The sequence below is a fragment of the Camellia sinensis genome, chromosome 4 (assembly GCF_055761805.1).
Source record: "Camellia sinensis isolate YWXY chromosome 4, ASM5576180v1, whole genome shotgun sequence".
Lineage (NCBI taxonomy): Eukaryota > Viridiplantae > Streptophyta > Magnoliopsida > Ericales > Theaceae > Camellia > Camellia sinensis.
In genome coordinates this window covers 190,328,154-190,351,392 of record NC_138964.1, presented here as the reverse complement: position 1 = coordinate 190,351,392, position 23,239 = coordinate 190,328,154, and the positions used below count along the sequence as shown (strand labels likewise).

Here is a 23,239-nt window from a genome sequence, read left to right as displayed (position 1 = left end):
TATGAAGAATATTGTGAATCAGAATTACCTTGGAACAATTGTTTCGATTCAAGCTTTCTTTGATATTGTTGATATAACATTTGCCCATGATTTGATTGAAGGAATCTAGAACTCATCAACTTCTTCATCTTATGCCACGTCCTAATGGGTTGTTTGTATTGTCGTCTTCGATCATATTGTAATTATTTCCACCATGTAGAAACATAACCTTGTAACTTACGTGCAACATATTTGGTTTGCTTTTGTTCAGAGATTTCCATACACTCAAGGAATTTGTCAATTTTGCGAAACCAATAAATAAAATTTTCGGCATGACAAGAAGCATTAAAATAGGAAATTTCTAATGGTACTTGATAATCTAAAAAGTCATGATTGATTCAATTATTGCTATTGAACAAATGACTAAATCTTCGTTGTCGTCTTACCGACTGGTATTCACCACAATTCTCGAATAACTCATCTTCAAATTCGCCTTCACTATCATATTGATAATAAGAAGATCGTCTCAAGACATTGTGGTTAATAGGCTAGCCTTGGGCAAATCCCATAGCGGGGTTTCTATTAATGTTGTGACTAACAGGTTGGCCTTGAGCAAGTCCCTTGACTCGAATCCTATTAGATCTTTCTCTATGATCATCGTCAATAGAGCTTGTGCTTCCTCTTTCGATGAATGACATCAAACCAGAAGAAACCTTGCTCTGATACCACTTGACGCAGTGGAATAAATCACATGAGACTAGATATCGTTCTATTAGGCGAAAGAGGCTCTCAAATCCACGAGAAAAATAGAACATTGAATTCACAAGGAAAAGAAAATATCTTAATATTATTGATTGAATTTATAAAAGTTGTATTTGCCATGAGACTTACATAACTATTTATAATAAACTAAATCTAATACATGTAGGAAAAGTAATTCTAAAATAAATCAGGAAACTTAAATCAACACAAATTAAGAAACCTTAACACAATAGGAAACTAACAGTTTAAACTATTTAAAATCCTAATCAAAATCTAATTTCAAAATAATAAAATTAAGAAACCCAATAATTTTAAAATATTTATACTAAATTACTAGAATTCTAACAAAATAATATATCAAAAATATTAAAACTAAAAATATAAAAATTCTTAAAATCTTGTCCTACATCAAATAACCACCAAAACGAGTCTACCACTTAAATTATCTTCCTCAATAATTTAGCTATTATTATTATTTTTTATTTGAATTGAGATCACGAGATTTAGACTTCTATTGCAATCCCTCAATAATTTCAAGTTCCCAACTATTATTATTATTATTATTTTTTGTTTGAATCGGAATTTTGAGATTTAGATTTCTATATTGAAATCCCACAATTTAGCCAAGTAAGTTACCTTGCTCATTTATACAGTTTATGAATTGAGATATCTGACGGTGGAACTCGACTCTGTAAAAGAATGAATGGATTTTTTCTCCTCTTTTTCTCTTAAATTAACTAAGAGTTTAGATCATATCAATTTTTTTAGTTAAAAAAAAAAAAAAAAAACACAGATGGGTACAGATCTGACCACTGACTATTGGGGTCAATTAAATAACTAAAGAAAATAGACAAAAGTAAGGTTGGGGAAAGAGTCACTAGGCATTAAAAGATTTCTTTAACACATCTGATATCTATATGAGCCCATCTGGCAATTGATCTACATTACTAAATGATTAGGCCACATGTTACACCATGGTCTATTATAGGCTTGTTTGGTAGAATTTATAAGTTACTTATTTTAATTTTTAGTTTAATTTAAGTTAAAATATTGTGTTTGATGCAGCTTAAGTTAACTAGTTTATAACTTAAATCAAATTATTTCTCAGTTTATCTCAAAAGCTGGTCAGGGGTGTTTAAATTTTTGACTTAAGCGCACATCTGATGTAGGGACTAAAATTACTTAAATGCCCTCGTCAATACTCAAATATTAATATTAATATTAATTAAAAAATAAAAAATTGTATATTTCTGAAGAAAAAGAAAAAAAATCAATATTAATTGAAAAATTAATTGGTATTAATTATTAATAATTTCATATTGTATATTTTTATATTAATTAAAAAATAAAAGATTGTATATTTATGAAGAAAAAGAAAAAAATCAATATTAATTAAAAATAATAATATTAATTGATATTAATTATTAATAAATTAATATTGTATACTTTTGTAATGAATTAATTATTAATTGATACTAATTAATAAAAATTGTTGATTATTAATATTAATTTATACTAATTAATAATTTTAGTATTAATTGAGACTAATTAAGCCATTAATTAATACTAATTAATAATTTTAGTATTAATTGATACTAATTAAGTAATTAATTAATTGATACTAATTAAGTAATTAATTAATACTAATTAATTTATAATGGAAAATAATTGTGACAATAATACTTCCATTCATTTTTAGCAAATGTATCAATTTTTATATTAATTGATACTAATTAATACTAATTATATTAACTTTTATTAATGAAAATTAAAACTGAAAAAAATGACAAAATAATCATTTTTATATCATATAAGGGTAGAAAGGACAATTATACAGTAAAAAATTATTTTACAGCTTATTAACCAAACACTACTTTACTTAAATTTATTATCCCATAACTGCACCAAACAGGTTAACAGCTTATATTCACAGCTATAAGTAATAATTTATTAAGTTATAATTTATAATAACTTTTTCACGGCTACAAAGAGGGCTATGACTGCTATATTTTTTTCTTCTCTATTTTTCTGTCTTTTTCCTTCTTTTCACAGATCACCCTGATGTCATTAGCATAAGTGATTATTCTTCTTTGTTCTGTTTCTTCCATTCCTCAGATCCACCATGTGTTAGTTTTAATATATTCATTTACATGTGAATTTGTGCTCTTTTAGAGTCAATAAGGAATGGAATATTTCAACTTGACATTGTTTTAGTATTTTGGTTTGTGTACTGATAACTCTATTGACTTTTCTTCATTCTATAACCATCCCTTCACAACTGTTAACCTTTTCGTCTGTTTTTGCCTTTAGATGGATTGAAAAGTTGGGATTTCAAGCTTTTTAATTCGACTTTCTTTTAAGAGCAGGTGTTTGTGAAAGTCGAGGCTGAGTATGCCATCTGTAGGAGTTCATTATGTGCCAGAATGATTTTTTGTTCGAAATCTTCCAAGGAAGACAACTTTTGATCCAACTTTTCTTGGGATTCTGCAATTCTTTGAAACACCGGCCATTTGCAGCTTTGCTAGTTTAAAGTGACCTTGCCAGCATAAGCAACAACTGGTATTAATGGAATTTTTCTTCCTCCCATCTGTTATTTTTTGTGTTGTTCTCTTTGTCTGTCTGTCTCTCAGCTATCTCATTAGCGGACATACACCCCGAAGAGCCAATGAGAACATCTCCAGTGAAAATTTTCCTCTCCCACCGGGAAGAACAGGTTGGCCTCTGATAGGTGAAAGTTTGGATTATTTTCTCAAGCTGAGAAATTGTATTCCTGAAAAGTTTGTGGCGGATAGGAGGGACCGATACTCCACTAAAGTCTTCAAGACATCGTTGTTGGGAGAGCCCATGGCGATCTTCTGTGGTGTTGAGGGCAACAAATTCCTCTTCTCTAGTGAAACCAAGCTAGTCCAACTATGGTGGCCGAAAGCCATCAGCAAAATATTCCCCAAGTCCAGTGCTGATTACATGAAGGAGGACTCCACAAAAGTGCGCAAAATTCTCCAACCTTTCCTCAAAGCAGACGCGCTTCAAAAACACGTTGGCGTGATGGATATGCTAATGAAACAACATTTGGACATGGATTGGAATTGCAGAGAAGTTAAAGTTTCGCCTGCTGTTACCAAGTACACGTTCATGTTGGCGTGTCGATTGTTTTTGAGCATCGAAGATCTTGAAAGAGTCGAAGAACTTGGCAAGTCTTTCGGGTACATAACAGCTGGGATTGTGTCAATGGCAATTAATGTACCAGGGACAGCTTTTAACCGGGCCATAAAAGCATCAAAGATCATGCGGAGAGAGCTTGAAGCGATGATTCAGCAAAGGAAAATCGATCTGACAGAGAATAGATCATTGGCAGCACAAGATTTGTTGTCACACATGCTCTTAGCGAACGACGAGAACGATCGGTTCATGACTGAATTTGACATTGCCAGTCATATTGTAGGCTTGCTACATGCTGCTACTCACACACTCAATGTTGCACTTACATTCATTGTGATGTATCTTGCAGAGCTTCCGGATGTGTACAATGAAGTCCTAAGAGGTAAGCATATGACATTAATCCCAAAATTCTGCAACTTCATGTAGCTGTAATATATTTTTGGTAATTGTATTCATATTTTATTTCTATACACATCATTATGTTGTTCAGATATCAATTTTTAAATAAAAATCAATTGTCCGAACATAAATTTTTTTCAATAATTGATATACAAACAATTAATTTTTGTTTGAAAGTTGATACCTAATCTTTTTTTTTCTTTTTTTTTGAAAGTTGATATTCGAACCATATAAATGGTGTGTATTGACATAAAAAGCGATGTGCAAATAAAATTGCCCATAGATTTTATAACATTAACCTTCTAAATTTCCAAAAATGGTTTAATTATATTTTTAACAATAAATTTAGGAACACAACCACCAAACATAAAATGGGACACATACCTCTCACATGAGGTGGGTCTCACATATAAGCCCCATCCCATGTGAGACATATGTGCCTCACTCTGTGTTTGGTGATTGTGTTTCTAAACTTAACTCTATTAGTAGATACTGCTAAAGCTAGGGGTAAAAATAGAAAATCACTTAAAAACTAGGATAAATTACACTTTATTCACTTTATGTTTGGTCACTTTTTTACTTTGACCCTTAAAATTTACTTTTTTACTTTGGCCCTTAAAATTTATTTTTTTTCCACTTTGGCCTTTCATATTTTAAAATTTTCCCAATACTCCTAAAGTTAACTTTTGTTTAAAACTAGATAGAAAATATCACGATAACTCTCACATAACATAAAAAAATATATTATTATATTGAGATTTGAGTTGGTGTCAGATGCTAAATTATATATAATAAAATATTTTTATATCAAGTGACTGTCAATGTGTCATTTTCTGTCTAATTTTTAACCGAAGTTAGTTTTAAAAGTAAACTAAGAAAAACTTGTAACATAAAAGGCCAAAGTAAAAAAAAAAAAAAAATCCTTTAAGGGCCAAAGTGAAAAATGAGTCAAACAAAAAGGGGGCAAAGTATAATTTACCCTAAAAACTATACATTTAATTCCAAAATATGTGACGTGTACATTTTGGTCATAATATTTGATGGAAACTTTATAACAAAATTTGAATTGATGCTATTACATTACGTATTAACTTTTGGTGCATGTACTTGTGAAAAAAAGAGCAAATGGGTATAGCAGAGTCAAAAGAACCAGAAGATTTATTGAATTGGAAAGACATAAAGAAGATGAAGTACTCATGGAATGTTGCGAATGAAGTACTCAGGTTAAGGCCGCCATCGTTTGGAACATTCAGAGAGGCCATAACTGACTTCACCTATGCTGGATATATGATTCCAAAAGGATGGAAGGTAACAAAAGCTACATATAATCCGAGTTTTGATATACAAAGGTTGTTGAATACTATGAACATTCTCTTCACAAATGTTGTTTTTTGTAGTTACATTTGATTGCTCAAACAACACACAAAAACCCGGAGTACTTTCCAAATCCAGAGACATTTGACCCGTCAAGGTTTGAAGGAAATGGACCGCCTCCTTTTACTTTTGTTCCGTTTGGAGGGGGACCCCGGATGTGTCCTGGAAACGAGTATGCGCGATTAGTGATGCTTGTTTTCATGCATAATATGGTGACCAAGTTCAGGTGGAAGAAAGTGATTCCTAATGAGAAAGTTGTGATCGATCCACTTCCAAGGCCGACTCAAGGGCTTCCAATTCACCTCCATCCTCACAAGCCATGACTGGACTTCAGTTAGGCTTCTTTTTTCGGTTGTGTTTGTTTCCAATTATGGTCTTTGTTAGCTTTTTTCCGGGAATAAATAAATAAAGTTTGCAAGCTATAAAAACAGTTAATGTTGAAGGCAAATAATGGACTCTCTTGCAATTCCAGAATAATTTAGGAACCTAGACTCTGGCACAATGGTACAATTAACATTAGCTAACAAAGCTTTTTGCATAGAAAATTCATTCAGAAAACTTTATCCAATTTGAAATAGGAAAAAATTAAGGGATTTAATGCATAATCCCATAGAAAATTCTAATATACATCCCTTTAGAAAGGGTGTACCATATACATTCCTAATTATACCATTTTCTTCTTTAATTATGACTAATTTTTTCTTTAGTGATGACTCATGAGTTCTTTAATTATGCCTCATGTTGTCTTTAGTTATGATATTTTTTTTTTTTTTTTTTAGTTATAACTTAAAAAATTGAAATTATGTTATTTTCTTTTTAGTTATAAGGTGCATTTTTTTTTTTTAATCAACAAAATAAAGCTTTATTGATGAAGAAACAAATACAAATGAAATCTTACACATCAGTAAAAAGGCAGTGCAACGAGCATCATAACTAAACTCAACAATCCGAACGAAGTTGACACCGGAGAGCTAGCTCAATCATATGCTAGCACAAACTCAAAATTGGTGAGAGGCCAATCAAAAACAATCAAAACAAATTGAAACAGAGAAATCATACTAACACCAAGGCTAATTAATATTAATTTGAAATTCTATCTAACTGATGATCGGCATAGTTGATTATAACTCTAGTACTTTACTCAGAGTATTCAAATTTTCATATAGAGGAGACTTTCTCTATTTAGACACCTCCATTGTAATTTTTCTTCAATTTTTTTTTTTTAAAACAAAAAATACTAATCCTTGATTAATTTTCTAAAACAATTCTGCATATAGACAGACCATGTTCCTCTAATATACACGATCACACAAATCTAGCTCAGCATTTCAGACAAAAAAAAAAAAAAATATATATATATATATATGTGTGTGTGTGTGTTAAGAAATTTAATGAGGTTTTGGTTTTTAGTGATTGTCCTTAATGTTGAGAAAATGTCTGAATATCTCATGCCCTTTTCTTTATTTTATACATAATCATTGGTTTCCTTTATGTAGACTCTAGGATTATTTATAATAAATATAAAAATGTAAAATGGTTGTCTCAACAATGTCGTTGTAGTATAGTGGTAAGTATTCCCGCCTGTCACGCGGGTGACCCGGGTTCGATCCCCGGCAACGGCGTTTCCAATTTTTTTGTTACATTTTATTTTCGAAGCTGCTTGATGACGAGGTCCAAGAAAAAAAAAATTAAAAAAAGAAATGGATTAAAAAACCAGATTATAATTACACATTATTGCTAAATTTTGACACTATAATTAAAAAAATAAATGGATCAAAAAACCACATTATAATTACACATTATTGCTAAATTTTGACGTTGCTATAGTGTAAAAATATTAGGCTTTGTTTGGTTGTGAATTCAAATCATGATTTCACTCCTTAATTCAAGTACGGTGTTTGGTTAGTGTTCTCAAATGATGATTCCAAAACTCTGCACAGAACATCTGAGGTTTTTTGTTTTGATAGACGCGCTTTTCTTTTTTTTTTTGAAAATTTTTCCTGACGGGACGTCCGACCGGTCATTCGGTCGGTTGACCGGAATAATGATTTTCTTTTTTTTTTTTGCAATTGATTTATATAATCGAAAAAAATATTTTCTGAAATTTTTAAAATTTTTATGTACTTTAAAATAATTTTGAGTTGTATGTTTAGTTATGAGTTGTAAATTTTTGTATCACATATCAAATGTCACATCAACAATTCCCCACTCAAACCAAAATTCTTTTCAAAATTCTTTACCAAATAAATTTTCTACACTCAAATCATAACTTCACAACACACAAACTCAAAATACAACTCATACTCTCAAATCACATTTACAAAACTCTACCAAACGCTACCTTAAATTTTAGCAATTTTACTCTTAACACACATATGTTATTTCACATTTTCTCTCTTCATTTTTTTTTCTTCTAATTATCATTTTTCTAACCCTTTTTGTCAAAATAAAGTAACACAATTTAAGATCACCTACGGCCTCACGTTTTAATCCCATTAACACAAAATAATTAAATAAATAAAAGTCTTACAATTTAACATCACCAAGAGTCTCACATTTTAATCACTTCAACACCCAAAAAAAAAAAAAAAAGAGAGAGAGAGAGAGAGAGAGAGAGAGAGAGAAAAGTTTCATAAACAATCCGTTCTTCTTTGTTGGTGAGCTGGCACATTTAACAATCTATTAAACTTTGTGTCAAATTTGACACATTTTATAACATTGTCAAAATTTAACAATTGCATTGGAGTTCATTTTTCTGCAGATATTGCTAATATTGCATTAGAGAAGTTCTGAAGACCACATGAAAGTAATTTGTTATATCAAAATTGACATTGACACATAATTCTGGTGGACATTTTTTGTACATAAATTTTATTTGCAAATTACTTTTCCTAGGAATTTGTCTGGTTATAGCATTAAAATATTAAAAAGTTTATACTAGTAAATTGACAAGAGAACTTTAAGTTGCTGGAGTTACTGATTGATTTAGTATACTAAAAGAGATTTTTTTTTTTTTTTTTTTTAATGTCTAAACCTGTCCCACACTGGTCATTATGGCTGATGGGGGCTAGAATAAACCGGAGAAAACTAGCAGCCTCACCATAAAATTCTAACTTTCACTTGAATGTAACGGAAATTTAAACCTAACAGTAAGAAGATGAACAAATTCCCTTATCAGTAGGACAGCTATCGCGGTGGTCACTGAAAAACAATGCTTTCCTCATGACAATGCGAAATAACAATTTTACTCTCTTGGATGAACAAAATTGATTTCACTTTCAATGGATATATATTACCTCCCCTGAGATTTCTGACAAATATAAGGACCTCCCCTGTGATTTGAATAATTACAGTAACACCCCTTATTTTATCTGACAATGACAAGATTCCCCCAAAAGTTGACAACCGTTTAAGCCCCTAACAGACCCTGCTTATGTCATCAAATGTAAACAATAAAATGCCCATAATACCCTCAACCCATCTATATATAGCAAATGCTAGAGTCTCCAGCTTCAGTAAATCCAAGTGAAAAAGAAAAATTTACAAAGGCAACCAAAACTGAAGAACAACAAAAAGAAGAAAGGGCCAAGCACAACACAGGTATGTTCCCAGTCACATTAACTATTTAAAAAAAAAAAAAAATTTGCATATGAAAATGCATTATAACTATGATCCATTATTGAGAAATGAAGCACAAGCACTACACATATGTTCCCACTCACATTAACTATTTAAAAAAAAAAAAAAATTGCATTTGAAAATGCATTATAACTATGACCCATTATTGAGAAATGAAGCACAAACACAAGTATGTCCCATGAATATATGTCCTGAAAATGCATTATAACTCTCACATTTCATGAATGTAGGTTCATTTGATGGATATATCATCATCAAGTAATGGAGGAGGGGTGATGAAATATAGAAGCAAGATCTGTTACTGTGGGAGCAAAGCAACAATTAAGGTCACTGAATCTGAAAAAAAAAACAGAGGCAAATTGTATTATTTATGCCCAAATGGGAAATGCGGATTCTGGGAGTGGTGCAAACTAGTAAACTCATCTGTTGGAGGAGAAATGATGATGGAAGACACTCAAACAACTGTTAACAGACACACTTTATCCTATGAAGAAGAAAGTCCTGCAATGAATTTAATGAACCAAATGGGGGCTATGCAAACAAGGATGCAAGTACTTGAAGCAAACATGGGGTTTGTAAAGATGATAATGATCATGAATTTTGTGATGTGTTTGATTTCCCTAATGGTTGCTCTAAAAATGTAATGCTAATGATTCACCTAATGTTTTGTAATGGCCCTTCTGTAATGGCCCTTTTGTAATATTTTGTAATAGACCTTTTGTTTGTAATGCAGTATGTTTTGTAATGGACCATATATAAATATGATGAAGTTATTTCAGCATTATGTAAATATGCACATCTCATTTGACTAACATAATGACCTGTAAACATAAAAACCATTCCATTACATCATCTAAACATCAAGTAAAATCATTCCATAAATATGCACCTGTTTAATTACATCATGATTGTTGTCAAATATGTTCAAGTAGTTTACTTACATCATTCCTATAAGATATGTTCAGTTACATCATCATTTATAAAATACTTCATGGCCACTACAAAAAAACAAAAATGGCCACATCATCATATTGCTATTCTTAGCATTGCATGTCCACTACAAAAATACAAAAAATTGGAACATGATCCTAACTAACTATACAGTCAAGCAACGTATATTTTATACCTTCAACCTATGTTAATCCTTGTACCCAAAATATCAACAGCTTAGCTAAGTCATCTGCAAAAAAAGTCAAACAAACAAACAAATAAATTGATGTTGTCTAACCTGTGTCACAAACAAACAAATATCAACAGCTTAGCTAATTTCATTGTAACTTCATAAGTAAGTTCTGTTATCCCAGATAGGCAACCCAAGAGGGGGGGTGAATTGGGTTATTAAAAATTTCACAATATTAAAAATAACACAATATTCAGAATTTTAATAAATAAAAAAAACAGAATAATAATTATCAATATAAAAGTAGAAGAGATAGAGAGAGAAAATCAAACACTGCGATTTATAGTGGTTCGGTACGCCAGGCCTACGTCCACTCCCCAAGGAACCTCCTTGAGAATTTCTTTACTATCAATTGAATAAATACACCACCAAGCTTGTGGATTTGGCACAGGACTTACTCTTATCTATTGAGCCTCACTCAACAATAAATGCCTTACCCTTACAAAATCTCTCACAAAAATAAGGAATAAGAATAAGTGCTAATTGAACCCACTTTTACAATAATTCTCTCACAAAGAGTAGATATGAAAGTGTAAGAACAAAAGCTAGACTTAGATCTGAAAGTGAAAGAGCAGAATACTCAGAATTTTGGAGCTCACAGAAATATTTTCTCTTCAAGTTCTTGATTTTTCTCCACATCCAACACTTCTATTTATACACAAAAATATACCCGTTGGACGCTCCTTGCTGACGTCATCGCTTACATAAGCACGCTCCTGACGTCATCGCTTACATAAGCACGCTCCTGATGTCATTGCTTACATAAGCAGGCTCTTGATGTCATTGCTTACATAAGCACACTCCTTAAATTTAAATAGTCAGCAAATGATAAGAATTAAAAAGATAAAAATAAGATTGATTTTTTCTTCTTGTTTTTTTCAAACATGGAGCCACCGTTTTTGTAGACAATTTAATACAAAGTTCACAACTTTCAAACAAACAAATAATTTTCTCCATCTAGTTTATAATATATATATATATATATATACATATATACATAACTCCATCTTTTTCTTCTTGTTTGATTATAATATAATATAATCAATGTAGTGTAAAAAATTTAATAGCGCACGTGATGTATTCTGCATATAATGTTATATAAGTTCTAATCAAAATTTTGCATACAGAAAAATCTCTATAAATAATATTTATGATGGATCTGAAAATATATGTCCTCTTTAAAATATTGTATATGTTGTAAAGATTTTATATTAAATATTTTACCACTCCATATTAATTTTGTCAAAATAAGACAACCCATAAATATCAAATTTGTCAAAATAATACAACCAATCAATCCATTTTGTCAAAATAATATAATTAATCGATTTGTCAAAAGATGAATAGTAATTAACCCTATTTTTCAAAAAGTGAATAGTAAAGTTTTTGAAAATATTTAAAATAATCATTTTTGTCAAAATAATATAATTAATCGATTTGTCAAAAGATGAATAGTAATTAACCCTATTTTTCAAAAAGTGAATAGTAAAGTTTTTGAAAATATTTAAAATAATATTTAACATATATATTTTAAAAAGATAATATTATTTTATTTAAATAATTTTTAACAAATATATATATTTTAAAAAGATAATAATTTGTGTCAAATAATATGTATATTAACTAATATATTTTAGACATCATCAAAATTAAATAATATGATTAACAAGTTCATAACTAACATGATGTTGTGTGACCTGTGTCACACATTCAACAGGCATTGGGGGGGTCTCTCTTGGAATATCCTAAATTGAAAACCAAAGTAAGGTAATAAATATGCATATCAATATCATAAATTGATAAAAAATGAATAAAAATCACAAATGAAAAGGCAAAACAAATAGAAAAAACTTACTTGTGCATGGTTGGCCTTGTCCTTGCCTCTCACTTGTGCATGGTTGGCCTTGCCCTTGCCTCTCCCACATGAACTTCCCTTTCCAGCCTTCCCTTACTTTTTCGTCTTCTTTACAATTGACGATCGGTTCACGACGATCGCCTCCCTCTCTCTCTTCTTTCTCTGAATAATTCGATTTGTACTGTGAATGTATTGATTAGGGATTTTGTGAACAAAGGGCTTTTCGGTCTTTTTGCAAGCAAAAGCAAGGGTCACATGGTCATTTTCTATTGGATACTAACGTCGTTTGTGCAAAATAGACGGAATGGGAGAATCTTGACATTGTCAGGTAAAGTAGGGGGTGCTACTGTAATTATTCAAACTACAAGGGAGGTTCCTGTATTTGTCAAAAACTTCAGGGGAGGTAAATATAATTTACCCATATATATATATATATATATATATAAAGAGAGAGAGAGAGATGGGAGCTAAGAAGTGAAGAATTTTAGTTACACTCAAAACACTACAATCTGCACCATGAAGTGGGTGCTAGTAGGTACAATGAAAGCACATGCGATACGAGAATTGAAACATCAGGAACAGAACATATAGGGAGTGAAGTGCAGTGTAAACTGTGAAGCAACCTTATTCACGTCTATAATAGAAAAGAATTTGTGTCTATTTATTTTATTTTTTCAAAAATTATTTTTAAATGAGTAATTTGATTAAGTACATTTAAAAATACAAAAAATTATTAAAAATATTTTTAAAAAATCCTAAAAACAAATAAAAATTTGTGTGCATTTTTATATGAGTTTTTGTTTTTTTTCTTTTATATTTTAATTAAATCTTTCTAATTTTTAAATGCATCTAATTTTGACCTAACTACAAAGTTAAAAAAAAAATAACTAAAATATGAAAACAAATAAAAACTCATCTAAAAATAAATTCTCAAAACTTAAACCAAACAAAGCCATCACACAATTCATAAGATATTGTTGCCACGTAGGAAAAAAAATAACAATAAAAAAGAATTTATTCAAAAATTTGATATGTTTATTTTCGATTTTCTCAAGTTCTTTTTTAATTATTATTTGAAGGGGCTAAATGTGAAATGGGTCTGGTCCAAGCCTTGGGCCGGCCCAATCCACTGAAGTTCGAATCCAAGTAGGCTGGATGAGTATATGGGCAAACCAATTGAGACCAACTTCATGATCAACAGTCCACCCAAGTCCTCAAGCACTTGGGCCCAACCCGCAGTGGAAAGGCTAGTCCAGCCGTAATGCTGGGCTGGGCCGAGCTGCGAGACTGAACCTATGGGCCGAACAGAAAATAGGCCAAGCTCATACAAAGATATCCAAATAGGATCAGTCCATCTCCATGAATGATCCTGTAAAAGGCCGAGACAAGGCATAATGGTGCCGAGCTGAGGCACAATGGTACCGAGCTAAGGAAACCTCGCAAGGAAACGTGGAAGTTGTGAATGTGTGCATGTGCAAGTTGTCACCTCAGCTGGTCCCCTACACCTAGAATCACGGAAGTTGTTGAATCAAAGGAATGTGGTTAGTTATCAGCATGACTACAATCAGTATATGCATTCAATGACAACTGCCAGGTGGTCCCCCACCTTGAGCAACGCTAAAAGGACACCTGGCAGCATCCAAACTCCATGAACCCACCTTGAGAAGCAAGCAAGGAACACTATATATACAACATGAACTTCACATTGAAGATAACTGAACAATTCCAAGCAAAATCACACTTAGATACAAACTCAACTCTCGATACATTTTTTCTCCGATCGCTAATTCCCACACCGGAGGGGTTATCCGGCCAACCCCAGCCGGGCAGCTCTAACGGTGTTTCTTGTGGCAGGAACCTCAGTTCCTGGATAGTCCAACCGAGTGCGGAGCCCCGATCCACTTTCATCTAGTGCGGAATCCAGTACGCACATTATTATTATTATGTAAGTTTAGATCATTTTTTGTTGTTGTTGATGATGATGAAGAAACATATATTTTTTGTTTGGTTTCCAAGAGAATGAGAGAAAAGTTGAGAAATTGATCATTTAAACATCAAAGCCACAGTGAGGATAAGATTATATTTGGTTTTCTTGTTATGTTTCTGTATTTTTCTCAGCAACCAAACACGCAAGGTTATTAATACATGACAGTTAGTGTGATTCAAAGTGGATACTCTTCTTAAATTTCAGAGTAAACTTTAAGTTTACTATAATTCAAAGTAAAATTTTACTTTGAAATTTTACTCTGATTAAAAACATGTTGATTTACTTAACGATATAAAATTTTACTTTGAATTATAATAAACTTTACTCTGATTCAGATTTAGAATAATCTAAATCAGAGTAAAGTTTATTATAATTTAAAATAAAATTATACTCTGAAATACATTGTGAGAATGACTTAATGTGAGAGTTGATAGATATGAGAATAATATAGAAAAAGAAATAAATTTTAAAATATTAGAGAATTTTAAAAATACCTAAATAATTCTTATCTTTTTAAAAGATAAATTAAACAGCGACAGATCTATCACTAAACCCCTTTTCATTTTGCGCACAAAATAATGCTAAAGTCTACAGTGGGCTTGATATTTGTTTGAAGCCTAATTGATTGCATGTGAAAGGGCATGCCCCAGGTCAGTAAAAGTAAACTTTTATTTGAAATTTTACTATAACTCAAAGTAAAACCTCAGAATCCTTAAATTGTCCACTGCTTGACATGTTGCACGTTCTGACTCAGCTTAACAACTCCACTTTCTCATCTTTGATAGAGATGTGAAAATTATGTGGGTTGGTGTATGTTGTTAAAAAATGCACATATATAAGATAAAGTGAGGATTAATCTTGTGTGTTAATAATTTGTTAATTTAGTGATTATGAGTTATTTTGAGAAGTTAGTTAAAAGTTAATTTTTTAATTTTTTTTTTTTTTAAAAAACGTATAAAAAATAGAGAGGTGATATGACCCAAAATCAGTTGAAAGTTAATTTTTGTTTTTTGTATATATCTTAAGTTTAAGAGGAAATAGACAAAAGGATGCTAATCGACTAAGAGTGTATGAATATGGGTGGAATCAGGATTAAGATTTTGACAATTAAAATAGACTAGAGTCAAGGTAAATTTAATGTAAAAAACTGGAGTCAAAAACAACTAAATTTTATTATAATTTTTCATTTCATAATGTCCAAAATGATATGATAAGTGAAGCATTTCATTTATCATATCTCCGATTTTGAAAATAACATTAATTGATCAAACAAGATGGATGATATTTGAAATGTTTTAATTTTGTAACGTTTATAATGATTGGACAATAACCAAAAAAATGTATAAAGAGACCCCCACAAAAAAAAAGAAAGATAAATTTGAAAGTTGTTTTTTTCATTTTTAATTTTATGTGACTATGTTGGTTAAATAATAATACTATGATGATATAGTAACGTGAAATTTACTAAATTAATCAAATAATATGTGAAATAGTGTATAAAATTATTGATTAGTGAAAATGGGACCAAAAGATATTAAAAGTCTTTACATTTTTTATAAACATATGAATTTGGTTATCTCTCATCTTTTTCTTTTTCTTTTTTTTCTTTTCAAATTCATTATATAAAAAATAAAAGAAGTTATTTAAAGAATATTTACTTTTATTTATAATATATAATTATATATGTATATACAAAAATGTTTAAGACCCCCCTTTCCCTTCACCCCCTTTGACCCCCTCTCTCTTTTGATTGGCTATTTTTTCTTTTGTTTTTTTTCTTTTTCCCTTCTCCTCCAATCACCACCTGCCACGTGTGTGTGGGGTTGTGGGGTGGTGATTGGAGGGGGGCCTCTATCAATGCTCATATATATAATCGGGAGGGGCCAAGGCCACCTCCGATCCTTAACAATTCTACCACTGTATTAATGACACAATAACAAGAAGAAGAACAATCATATACACAAACACAAGATATACGTGATTCAGCGAGATGCTTACGTCCACGACAGAGAAATGGTCAAAATTCACTACATGCAATAAGGATTACAAATCAGTCCGAAACGCTCTCTATTTTTTTCTAACTCTAAAACATATAAACTGAGACAATTTATAAGGTAAAAACCAAATGGGTCAAAAGTAACATTATAGGTTCATAAATATCAATTTCAATGCAATCTAGACCCGTTAGGATTGCAATGCATCACGGGGCCCGCCCCCGGCTAGGGGTATACCTCACAACACTAGTATAGGTGTTAAATTGTGTAATTTTTTTATTTTTTTTATTTTATATTTAATAGAGTTAAACTTCTCTTAAAATTCAATCTGAATTTAAATGGCCCATAGGATCCTACTATGAGTCCGTTCCAAGATACCAACTATTTATTTTGTAGTATTTTCTTTGTATATCATTTATAAAAAATTAAGTTAATATAATAATTATAATTTTTTTATTTTGTCACTGAAAAAATGAATGACAAATATACTTTTACTATAGATATTAGCTTTCTTTCAAATTAAAAAAAAAATTAAGTTTAAATTTACATTAAGTGAAAAGAATTAGGATTACTATTTATAAATTTTCCATTTATCTTTAATTTTTTTTTTAAAGACCTACATTGAATTCAAATTTTCCAAAAAAATTAAATGGATGGTGTCACTGTGTATATTGTTTTGTTTTGTTTTGTTTTTTTTTTTTTTGGGTTCAACTCAAGTCCTCAAAATAAATGGATGAAGTATGGATACATTACCCTTACTTCTCCTAACAAATATAAGAACTTTTTTTTTTTTTGTGATTTCAATAATTACAGAAATCTCTCTTATTTTTCTGAAAATATCAAGATTCCCTCTCCATTAGTTTAGCACAAATGACGTTAATTGACTATCTAAAATGACCATATTACCCCTTTGAACTGAGTAGAAAGATGAAAACTATCAAATCAATCAATAAATTATTTAAATGAAATTTTTTACTCACCTTCCTTGAGATTTTGTACATATATTATTAAAAGCCCATACATATTTTTCCATAATACATTAATAATTTAATACAAGATCCTAATAATATAATACATATAACACTTATTTTACACCATATAAACAATGAAAATTTATCAATTTTAATTAAAGCATTTATTATTTAAATTTCTTTTTTTCTTTTCTTTTTTTAAGTTGAAACAAATGGATTAATTTTTTTTTTACCAGCAATTTGTCCTACTTATTTATTCATATGTAAAAAAATTATTTATCTCTAAATTGTTAAGACATTATTAAAATATTTGTCATAACCTAAAAAAGTCAAAAAGTCATTATTTTATTTAAGTCACATCATTTTATTTAAGGCACATCACTTCTCTATCGCATCACTTCAAACTCAACACATAAACAACCCATATGTCATAAAAAGTCAAAAAATACACTTATTTAGACCATCCTAATTAATAAAAAAAAACTTAATTTTTCTATCACTGATTTGGATTTATTTTTTTCTTAACTCACACTGAATTGTTATTTTCCCTTAATAGTTGTTTAAGGGATATGTATTGTTGCACCTTTACATTAAATACCATATCGCTATTTTTGTCCGAATTTTCAGTATTTTTGCAAGGTAATTTATTTACTGTTTACTTCAAAATGGCAGTGTATTAACAGAAGCCCCTGGGAGTGAAGATTTAAAACTGATCAATTTCATATTTTTTTCTCTCTAAAATTAATCTTAGATAGCATTCTGATAATTTAATATAAGACTTATTCCACACTATATAAATAACATAAAATTTATCATTTTAAATAAGGAAAATTTATTGGAAACTCCTATTATAGTAAATTATGGTCATTTGGTCCCATGTTTTTTCCCTTTGTTTGACAAGTCCATTTAGTGCGTACTTTCTTACTGGGTAGTCCTTTTTCAAATGTTAATAGGGTGTAACCGGACAGATATGCCCTCACGTTCCAATTTTATGAGAATTCTTATGCTTTTATTTTTGGTATGTGCAAGTCACGTTTTGGGGGAGTTCAGGAAAGCAATTCACAAAGGTATCAAATTGGGGGGGGGGGCTAGGGTTTTATTGCTTTTTGTTGTTTGGAGTAGAGCAACACAGTTAGGGTTACAGTGGGAGGTTACGTGGATCACTAGCTTCTACCGATCGTTTTTTCACAGGTACGTTATGAAATCATTTTATTATTCAACATTTGCACATTCAGGATCACTCAATATTGAGCATGTCATTGAACATTGGTTTGGTGTATGTACTCATTTTGTACGTATACCCGGTTCTTTTTTATAAGTTGCATTTATATGTTGTTATATTGTTGTCGGGGAATTCACCGGTATACCCCGTTCGGTGATTAATCAATGCAATCGTTTATGACTTCATTTTTTTTCCTGTTCGACTTCTATTGTTTTCTGTTATCGCACGTGGTTTTTACTGCAGGTCTATTGTGTGAGAACCCAAATATAAAAAATTAAGTAAATAATTAATTAATAACAATAATAATATTACAATCTCAAATATTTTGATGGTGAATCTTAAAGTGCAAATTAAATATTTGGAGGGTCTTGTAATTAATTTTAAAACCTAAAATAAATTTCTGGTGAAAGTCTTCAATTTAAAGGCAAGATTTATTATTTAAATAAATAAATAAATAAATAAATAAAATAAATTAAGTGTCAAATTAGTAAGCATATTTTGATCTAATAGTAGTTGTATTTTATTTAAATTAATGGAGAGATAAAATAAAATAAAATAAAACAAAGGGCATTTTTATCTAGAGTCATTTATGTTATGTATAACAAAGAAAAGAAAAGAAAAGAAAAACCCTAGGTTCCTAATACATTCTATAGCAGCAGCCACAGCAGCCATGGGAGAGGGTTTGAGAGAAGGAAAAAAAGAAGAAGATGTTGCAATCAAAGAACTTTTGGGTCTGCTGTGTTGTGTGTGATCATCAAAGGTTAGCCCTCCTAGGTTTTCTTCTCTTCTTCCTTTGTTCTATCCTTATTCTATAATTATTTTATTCATTCATGGAGAGGTTGTAGGGTTACGTATTTTGTATATATATGTATACACTGTTAAGAAATCTGAGGAGCTAAATTTATGTGTAAAGAATGGGTGTAATTCTTAGTCCAAAAATTCTGCACATAATCACGAACTTTAAAAATCAAGAAACCATGTCAAACGGATGAATTTTAATCTGAAATTTTTACAGTAGATCAATGAATTTTTTCATAATTTTTGGGAGTCAAAATTCATATAAATTGAGGTATCCAAATCTGTCCAGGAAACCATTCCGAAATAGTAAATTCGGGAGTGTTGTTCTCTTTGGGTATAAATCCAAAAATTATCAAATTAGTGTCATTAGAACCGGTTACGAGTCTAGTTTCGTATGTTTTTGGCCTTGCATTGATTGCTCTTGTATATTAAGAGAACCGTCAATTTCTTTAAAGTGCTGCAGAAAACAACATGTTTGGATATAATAAATTGTAGATAATTATTGTAATAAGAAAATCAAGTGAAACCAATTGGGTTTGAAACTTAGGATATATTAGATCATATCTGGAGGTTTTTAGAATTTTTCAAATAGCGTGGAGTGGGTTTTGTAATTTTCAAAGTTTTAGCGAATAGATTGGGAAAACTTGTTTAAAACACTGTTTCATCTGTTTAAAACACTGTTTCATCTTAAAGTTATTTTTAGGTAAGTTTCGATCGGAACCTATGTCTTGGGTGATTTTAGACCTTGAAGAATATGAACTTAGGTAATATTTAAGAGTAACGGTGAGTTGGGTTGAGCCGTGTTAGTGCGTTTTAGTTGAGTTACTTAGTTCCTATTTTTTTGTATTTTTAAATTAGTTGTGACGTGTAGTTTTTATACTTGGTTCAGGGCACTAGTTGGACTTTTACACTCTATTCGAGGATTATATTATTTCGTTTTCAGGTGAGTAGTTTCATGCTACATATTTTTATAAATATTCCCCTACTCTGAACTGTTAGAAAATTAAATTGTTGTTTCATGATTAAACTGTTTTGATAAATTATTATATTATCAATTGAATCAAATTATTTCTGAAACATGTGTGAACTTGGCATACTGTAAACTATTTGTTTTGGTCTCATGTTTATAATGATGAACCACCATGTTTTGCGAAATTGATGTGTATTGATTATTGGGACCATGTGTGTATTTAGTCTAGGAAAATTATTCCACTGTGTGTGGTGACTCTGGCCACTAGGGAACAGATCCGGGTTGGGCCGTGATGACTCTAGTGCTCAACGATTGTAAGGAAAAGACCTTTAAAAACAACTAGGTGACCTTCAATCGGATCGTCTTTGAGAAAAGACCCAGGTGCCACCCTGAGGATGACTCTTAGTTCGGTATTGGATCCAACGGGACTTATAGCCTTGAGAACTGTGTGGCAGATTATTTGTTTTTATTGGTACCAAGAAAATTATTAGTGTTCATGTTATAATCTGTTTTAAGTGGAAAATGTCGTTTATCATGTTCTTGCGAGACATGAGTATTTTAAGTGTTGAATTGTAGAACTTTCTTTTTGAAACACATTGTATTTACCAAACTGTATGCCAATCTAGTTTCTGTGATATATATCTTATTTTAGAATTGAACCCTGTTTTCAAAACTATATTTACTATCCATGTTGCTACTCACTGAGCTATCAGCTGACTTAGTTGTTTACCATTTCCAGGTGTTAGAAGAACTTAGAGTGGACTCATGGTGTAGCGGGGACTCAATTTCATGGACCTCTAGGGCATTTATTTAATTTGTTTTAGGTTGCTTTGTCGAGTTTTGTGCATACATTGTGGTTGAGTTTTATTTAGAATTATTTTATTTTGTAGGCGGTTTGTGTCCCATTTAGTATATATATATTCTCAGGAAGTTGGTTATGACTTGTTTTTCAATTGTGGCATGTCACTGAATTGAGTTTTGATTTATTTATTTCTGGGCTATCATCACATTTATTCTTTATGGTTTTGGATTCATGTTTAGGCTTACGTGTGCCTTGGGCTAAGTCCCTGTGGGCCACGGCCGATCATGCCCGGATTTGGGGTGTGACAATTGTGGTGTCAGAGCTGTAGATTTATCAAGTTACATACCTTGCATTTCATCATTTAGACGAGGTCCGAGTCCCTATAGTCCTTAGTAGTGTTTGGTTAAGTTAGTTTTGTTTAAGCTTGTGTTGAATCGTTCTTGATTTCATTTTGAAGGTTAAGAGTTGGCACCTTGATATTTACACAGATTGTCTATTCTTTGTGAGCCTTTGATGTTTGTATTACCGTGTCTACTCCATTAGGAGAAACAGTTGTATTGGGAGATATCTGTAGATCTTGTGTGGTAAACTTGAATGGTTGGATTTTTCTAATGGATTTGATTTCTTTAGAGATGAAGGATTTTGACGTAATTTTGAGTATGGATTTGTTGACGAAGCATCACGCCTCTATTGATTGTTTTAGACAGAGGGTAGTTTTTGCTATGCCGAGGCAACGCGAGTTTTTCTTTCAGGGAGATGTGAAAGGGTCTTCTATTTGTTTTATTTCTTCCCTTCAGGCTAACCGAATATTAAGTAAAGGGTGTCATGATTATTTAGCTTGTGTGGTGAGTATCGAACAACCAGAGTAGAAGTTAGAGGAGTTGCCTGTAGTAAGTGATGTGTTGATGTTTTTCTAAAGGATCTACCTAGACTACCTCTAGAACGTGAGGTAGAATTTTCCATTAACTTGGTCCCTGACACAACACTTATTTCTAAAGTGCCCTATATAATGGCACCATTGGAGTTGAGGGAGTTACAAACTCAGTTATATGAGTTGTTAGACAAAAGTTTTATTAGGCCTAGTGTCTCACCTTGGGGAGCACCTGTGTTGTTTGTGAAGAAGAATGATGGGTCTATGAGATTGTGTATTGATTATAGAGAACCGAACAAAGTCACAGTGAAGAATAGGTATCCTTTGCCATGTATTGATGACCTATTTGACCAATTGCAGGGAGCTTAGGTATTCTCTAAGATGGACTTGAGGTCAGGCTATCACTAGTTGAAGGTAAGGAATAAGGATGTTCCTAAGACAGCTTTTAGAATCCGTTATGGGCATTATGAGTTCTTGGTGATGCCTTTTGGTCTCACATATGCACCAGCCGCATTCATGGATTTAATGAACATAGTATTTAAACCCTAGCTAGATAAATTTGTGGTAGTGTTTATTGATGACATCCTAATTTAATCGAGTAAGGAGGAACATGAGCAGCATTTGAGGGTAGTACTGCAGATCCTCAAGGAGAAGAGATTGTGTGCAAAATTTAAGAAGTGTGAATTTTGGTTGAGCAGTGTATCCTTTTTGGGTCATGTGGTCAGTAAAGATAGGGTACCTGTGGATAACACAAAGGTGGTAGAAAATCGTTGATTGGCCACGACCTACTTCTGTGACAGAGGTACGTAGCTTTTTAGGGCTTGCTGGATATTATAGACAGTTTGTGGAAGGATTCTCCCGTATTGCTTTGCCATTTATAAACCTCACTAGGAAAGAGGTAAAGTTTGAGTGGAATGATGATTGTGAGTGTAGCTTCTAAGAGTTTAAACAAAGGTTGATATCAGCTCCAATCCTTGCCTTATCTACTGATGGTGCTGGTTTTGTGATTTATAATGATGCTTCACGACAGGGTTTAGGATGCGTGCCCATGCAGTATAGGAAGGAGATTACTTATACGTCACAACAGTTGAAAGTACATAAGAGAAATTATCCTACGCACGACTTGGAGTTAGCAACAGTGATTTTCGCTCTTAAGATTTGACGACATTATTTACATGGAGAGTCATGTGAGATTTACACTGATCATAAGAGTTTGAAGTATATTTTCACACAAAAGGAACTAAATTTGAGGCAAAGAAGATGGCTTGAGTTACTAA

General features: G+C 31.3%; 1 protein-coding gene and 1 non-coding gene across 2 annotated transcripts; both read left to right on the top strand.

Moving 5' to 3' along the window:
* The first annotated feature begins 2,854 nt into the window (after nucleotides 1–2,854).
* On the top strand, nucleotides 2,855–6,115 carry LOC114307165 (dammarenediol 12-hydroxylase). The gene is made up of 3 exons (XM_028252585.2): nucleotides 2,855–4,282; nucleotides 5,420–5,607; nucleotides 5,697–6,115. The coding sequence occupies exons 1-3, from the start codon at nucleotides 3,307–3,309 to the stop codon at nucleotides 5,994–5,996; spliced, it is 1,464 nt and encodes a 487-aa protein (XP_028108386.2). The 5' UTR covers nucleotides 2,855–3,306; the 3' UTR covers nucleotides 5,997–6,115.
* A 1,108-nt stretch (nucleotides 6,116–7,223) lies between these two features.
* On the top strand, nucleotides 7,224–7,295 carry TRNAD-GUC (transfer RNA aspartic acid (anticodon GUC)). Its single transcript has one exon. It is a non-coding gene; the product is annotated as a tRNA-Asp (tRNA).
* The last annotated feature ends 15,944 nt before the right edge of the window (nucleotides 7,296–23,239 follow it).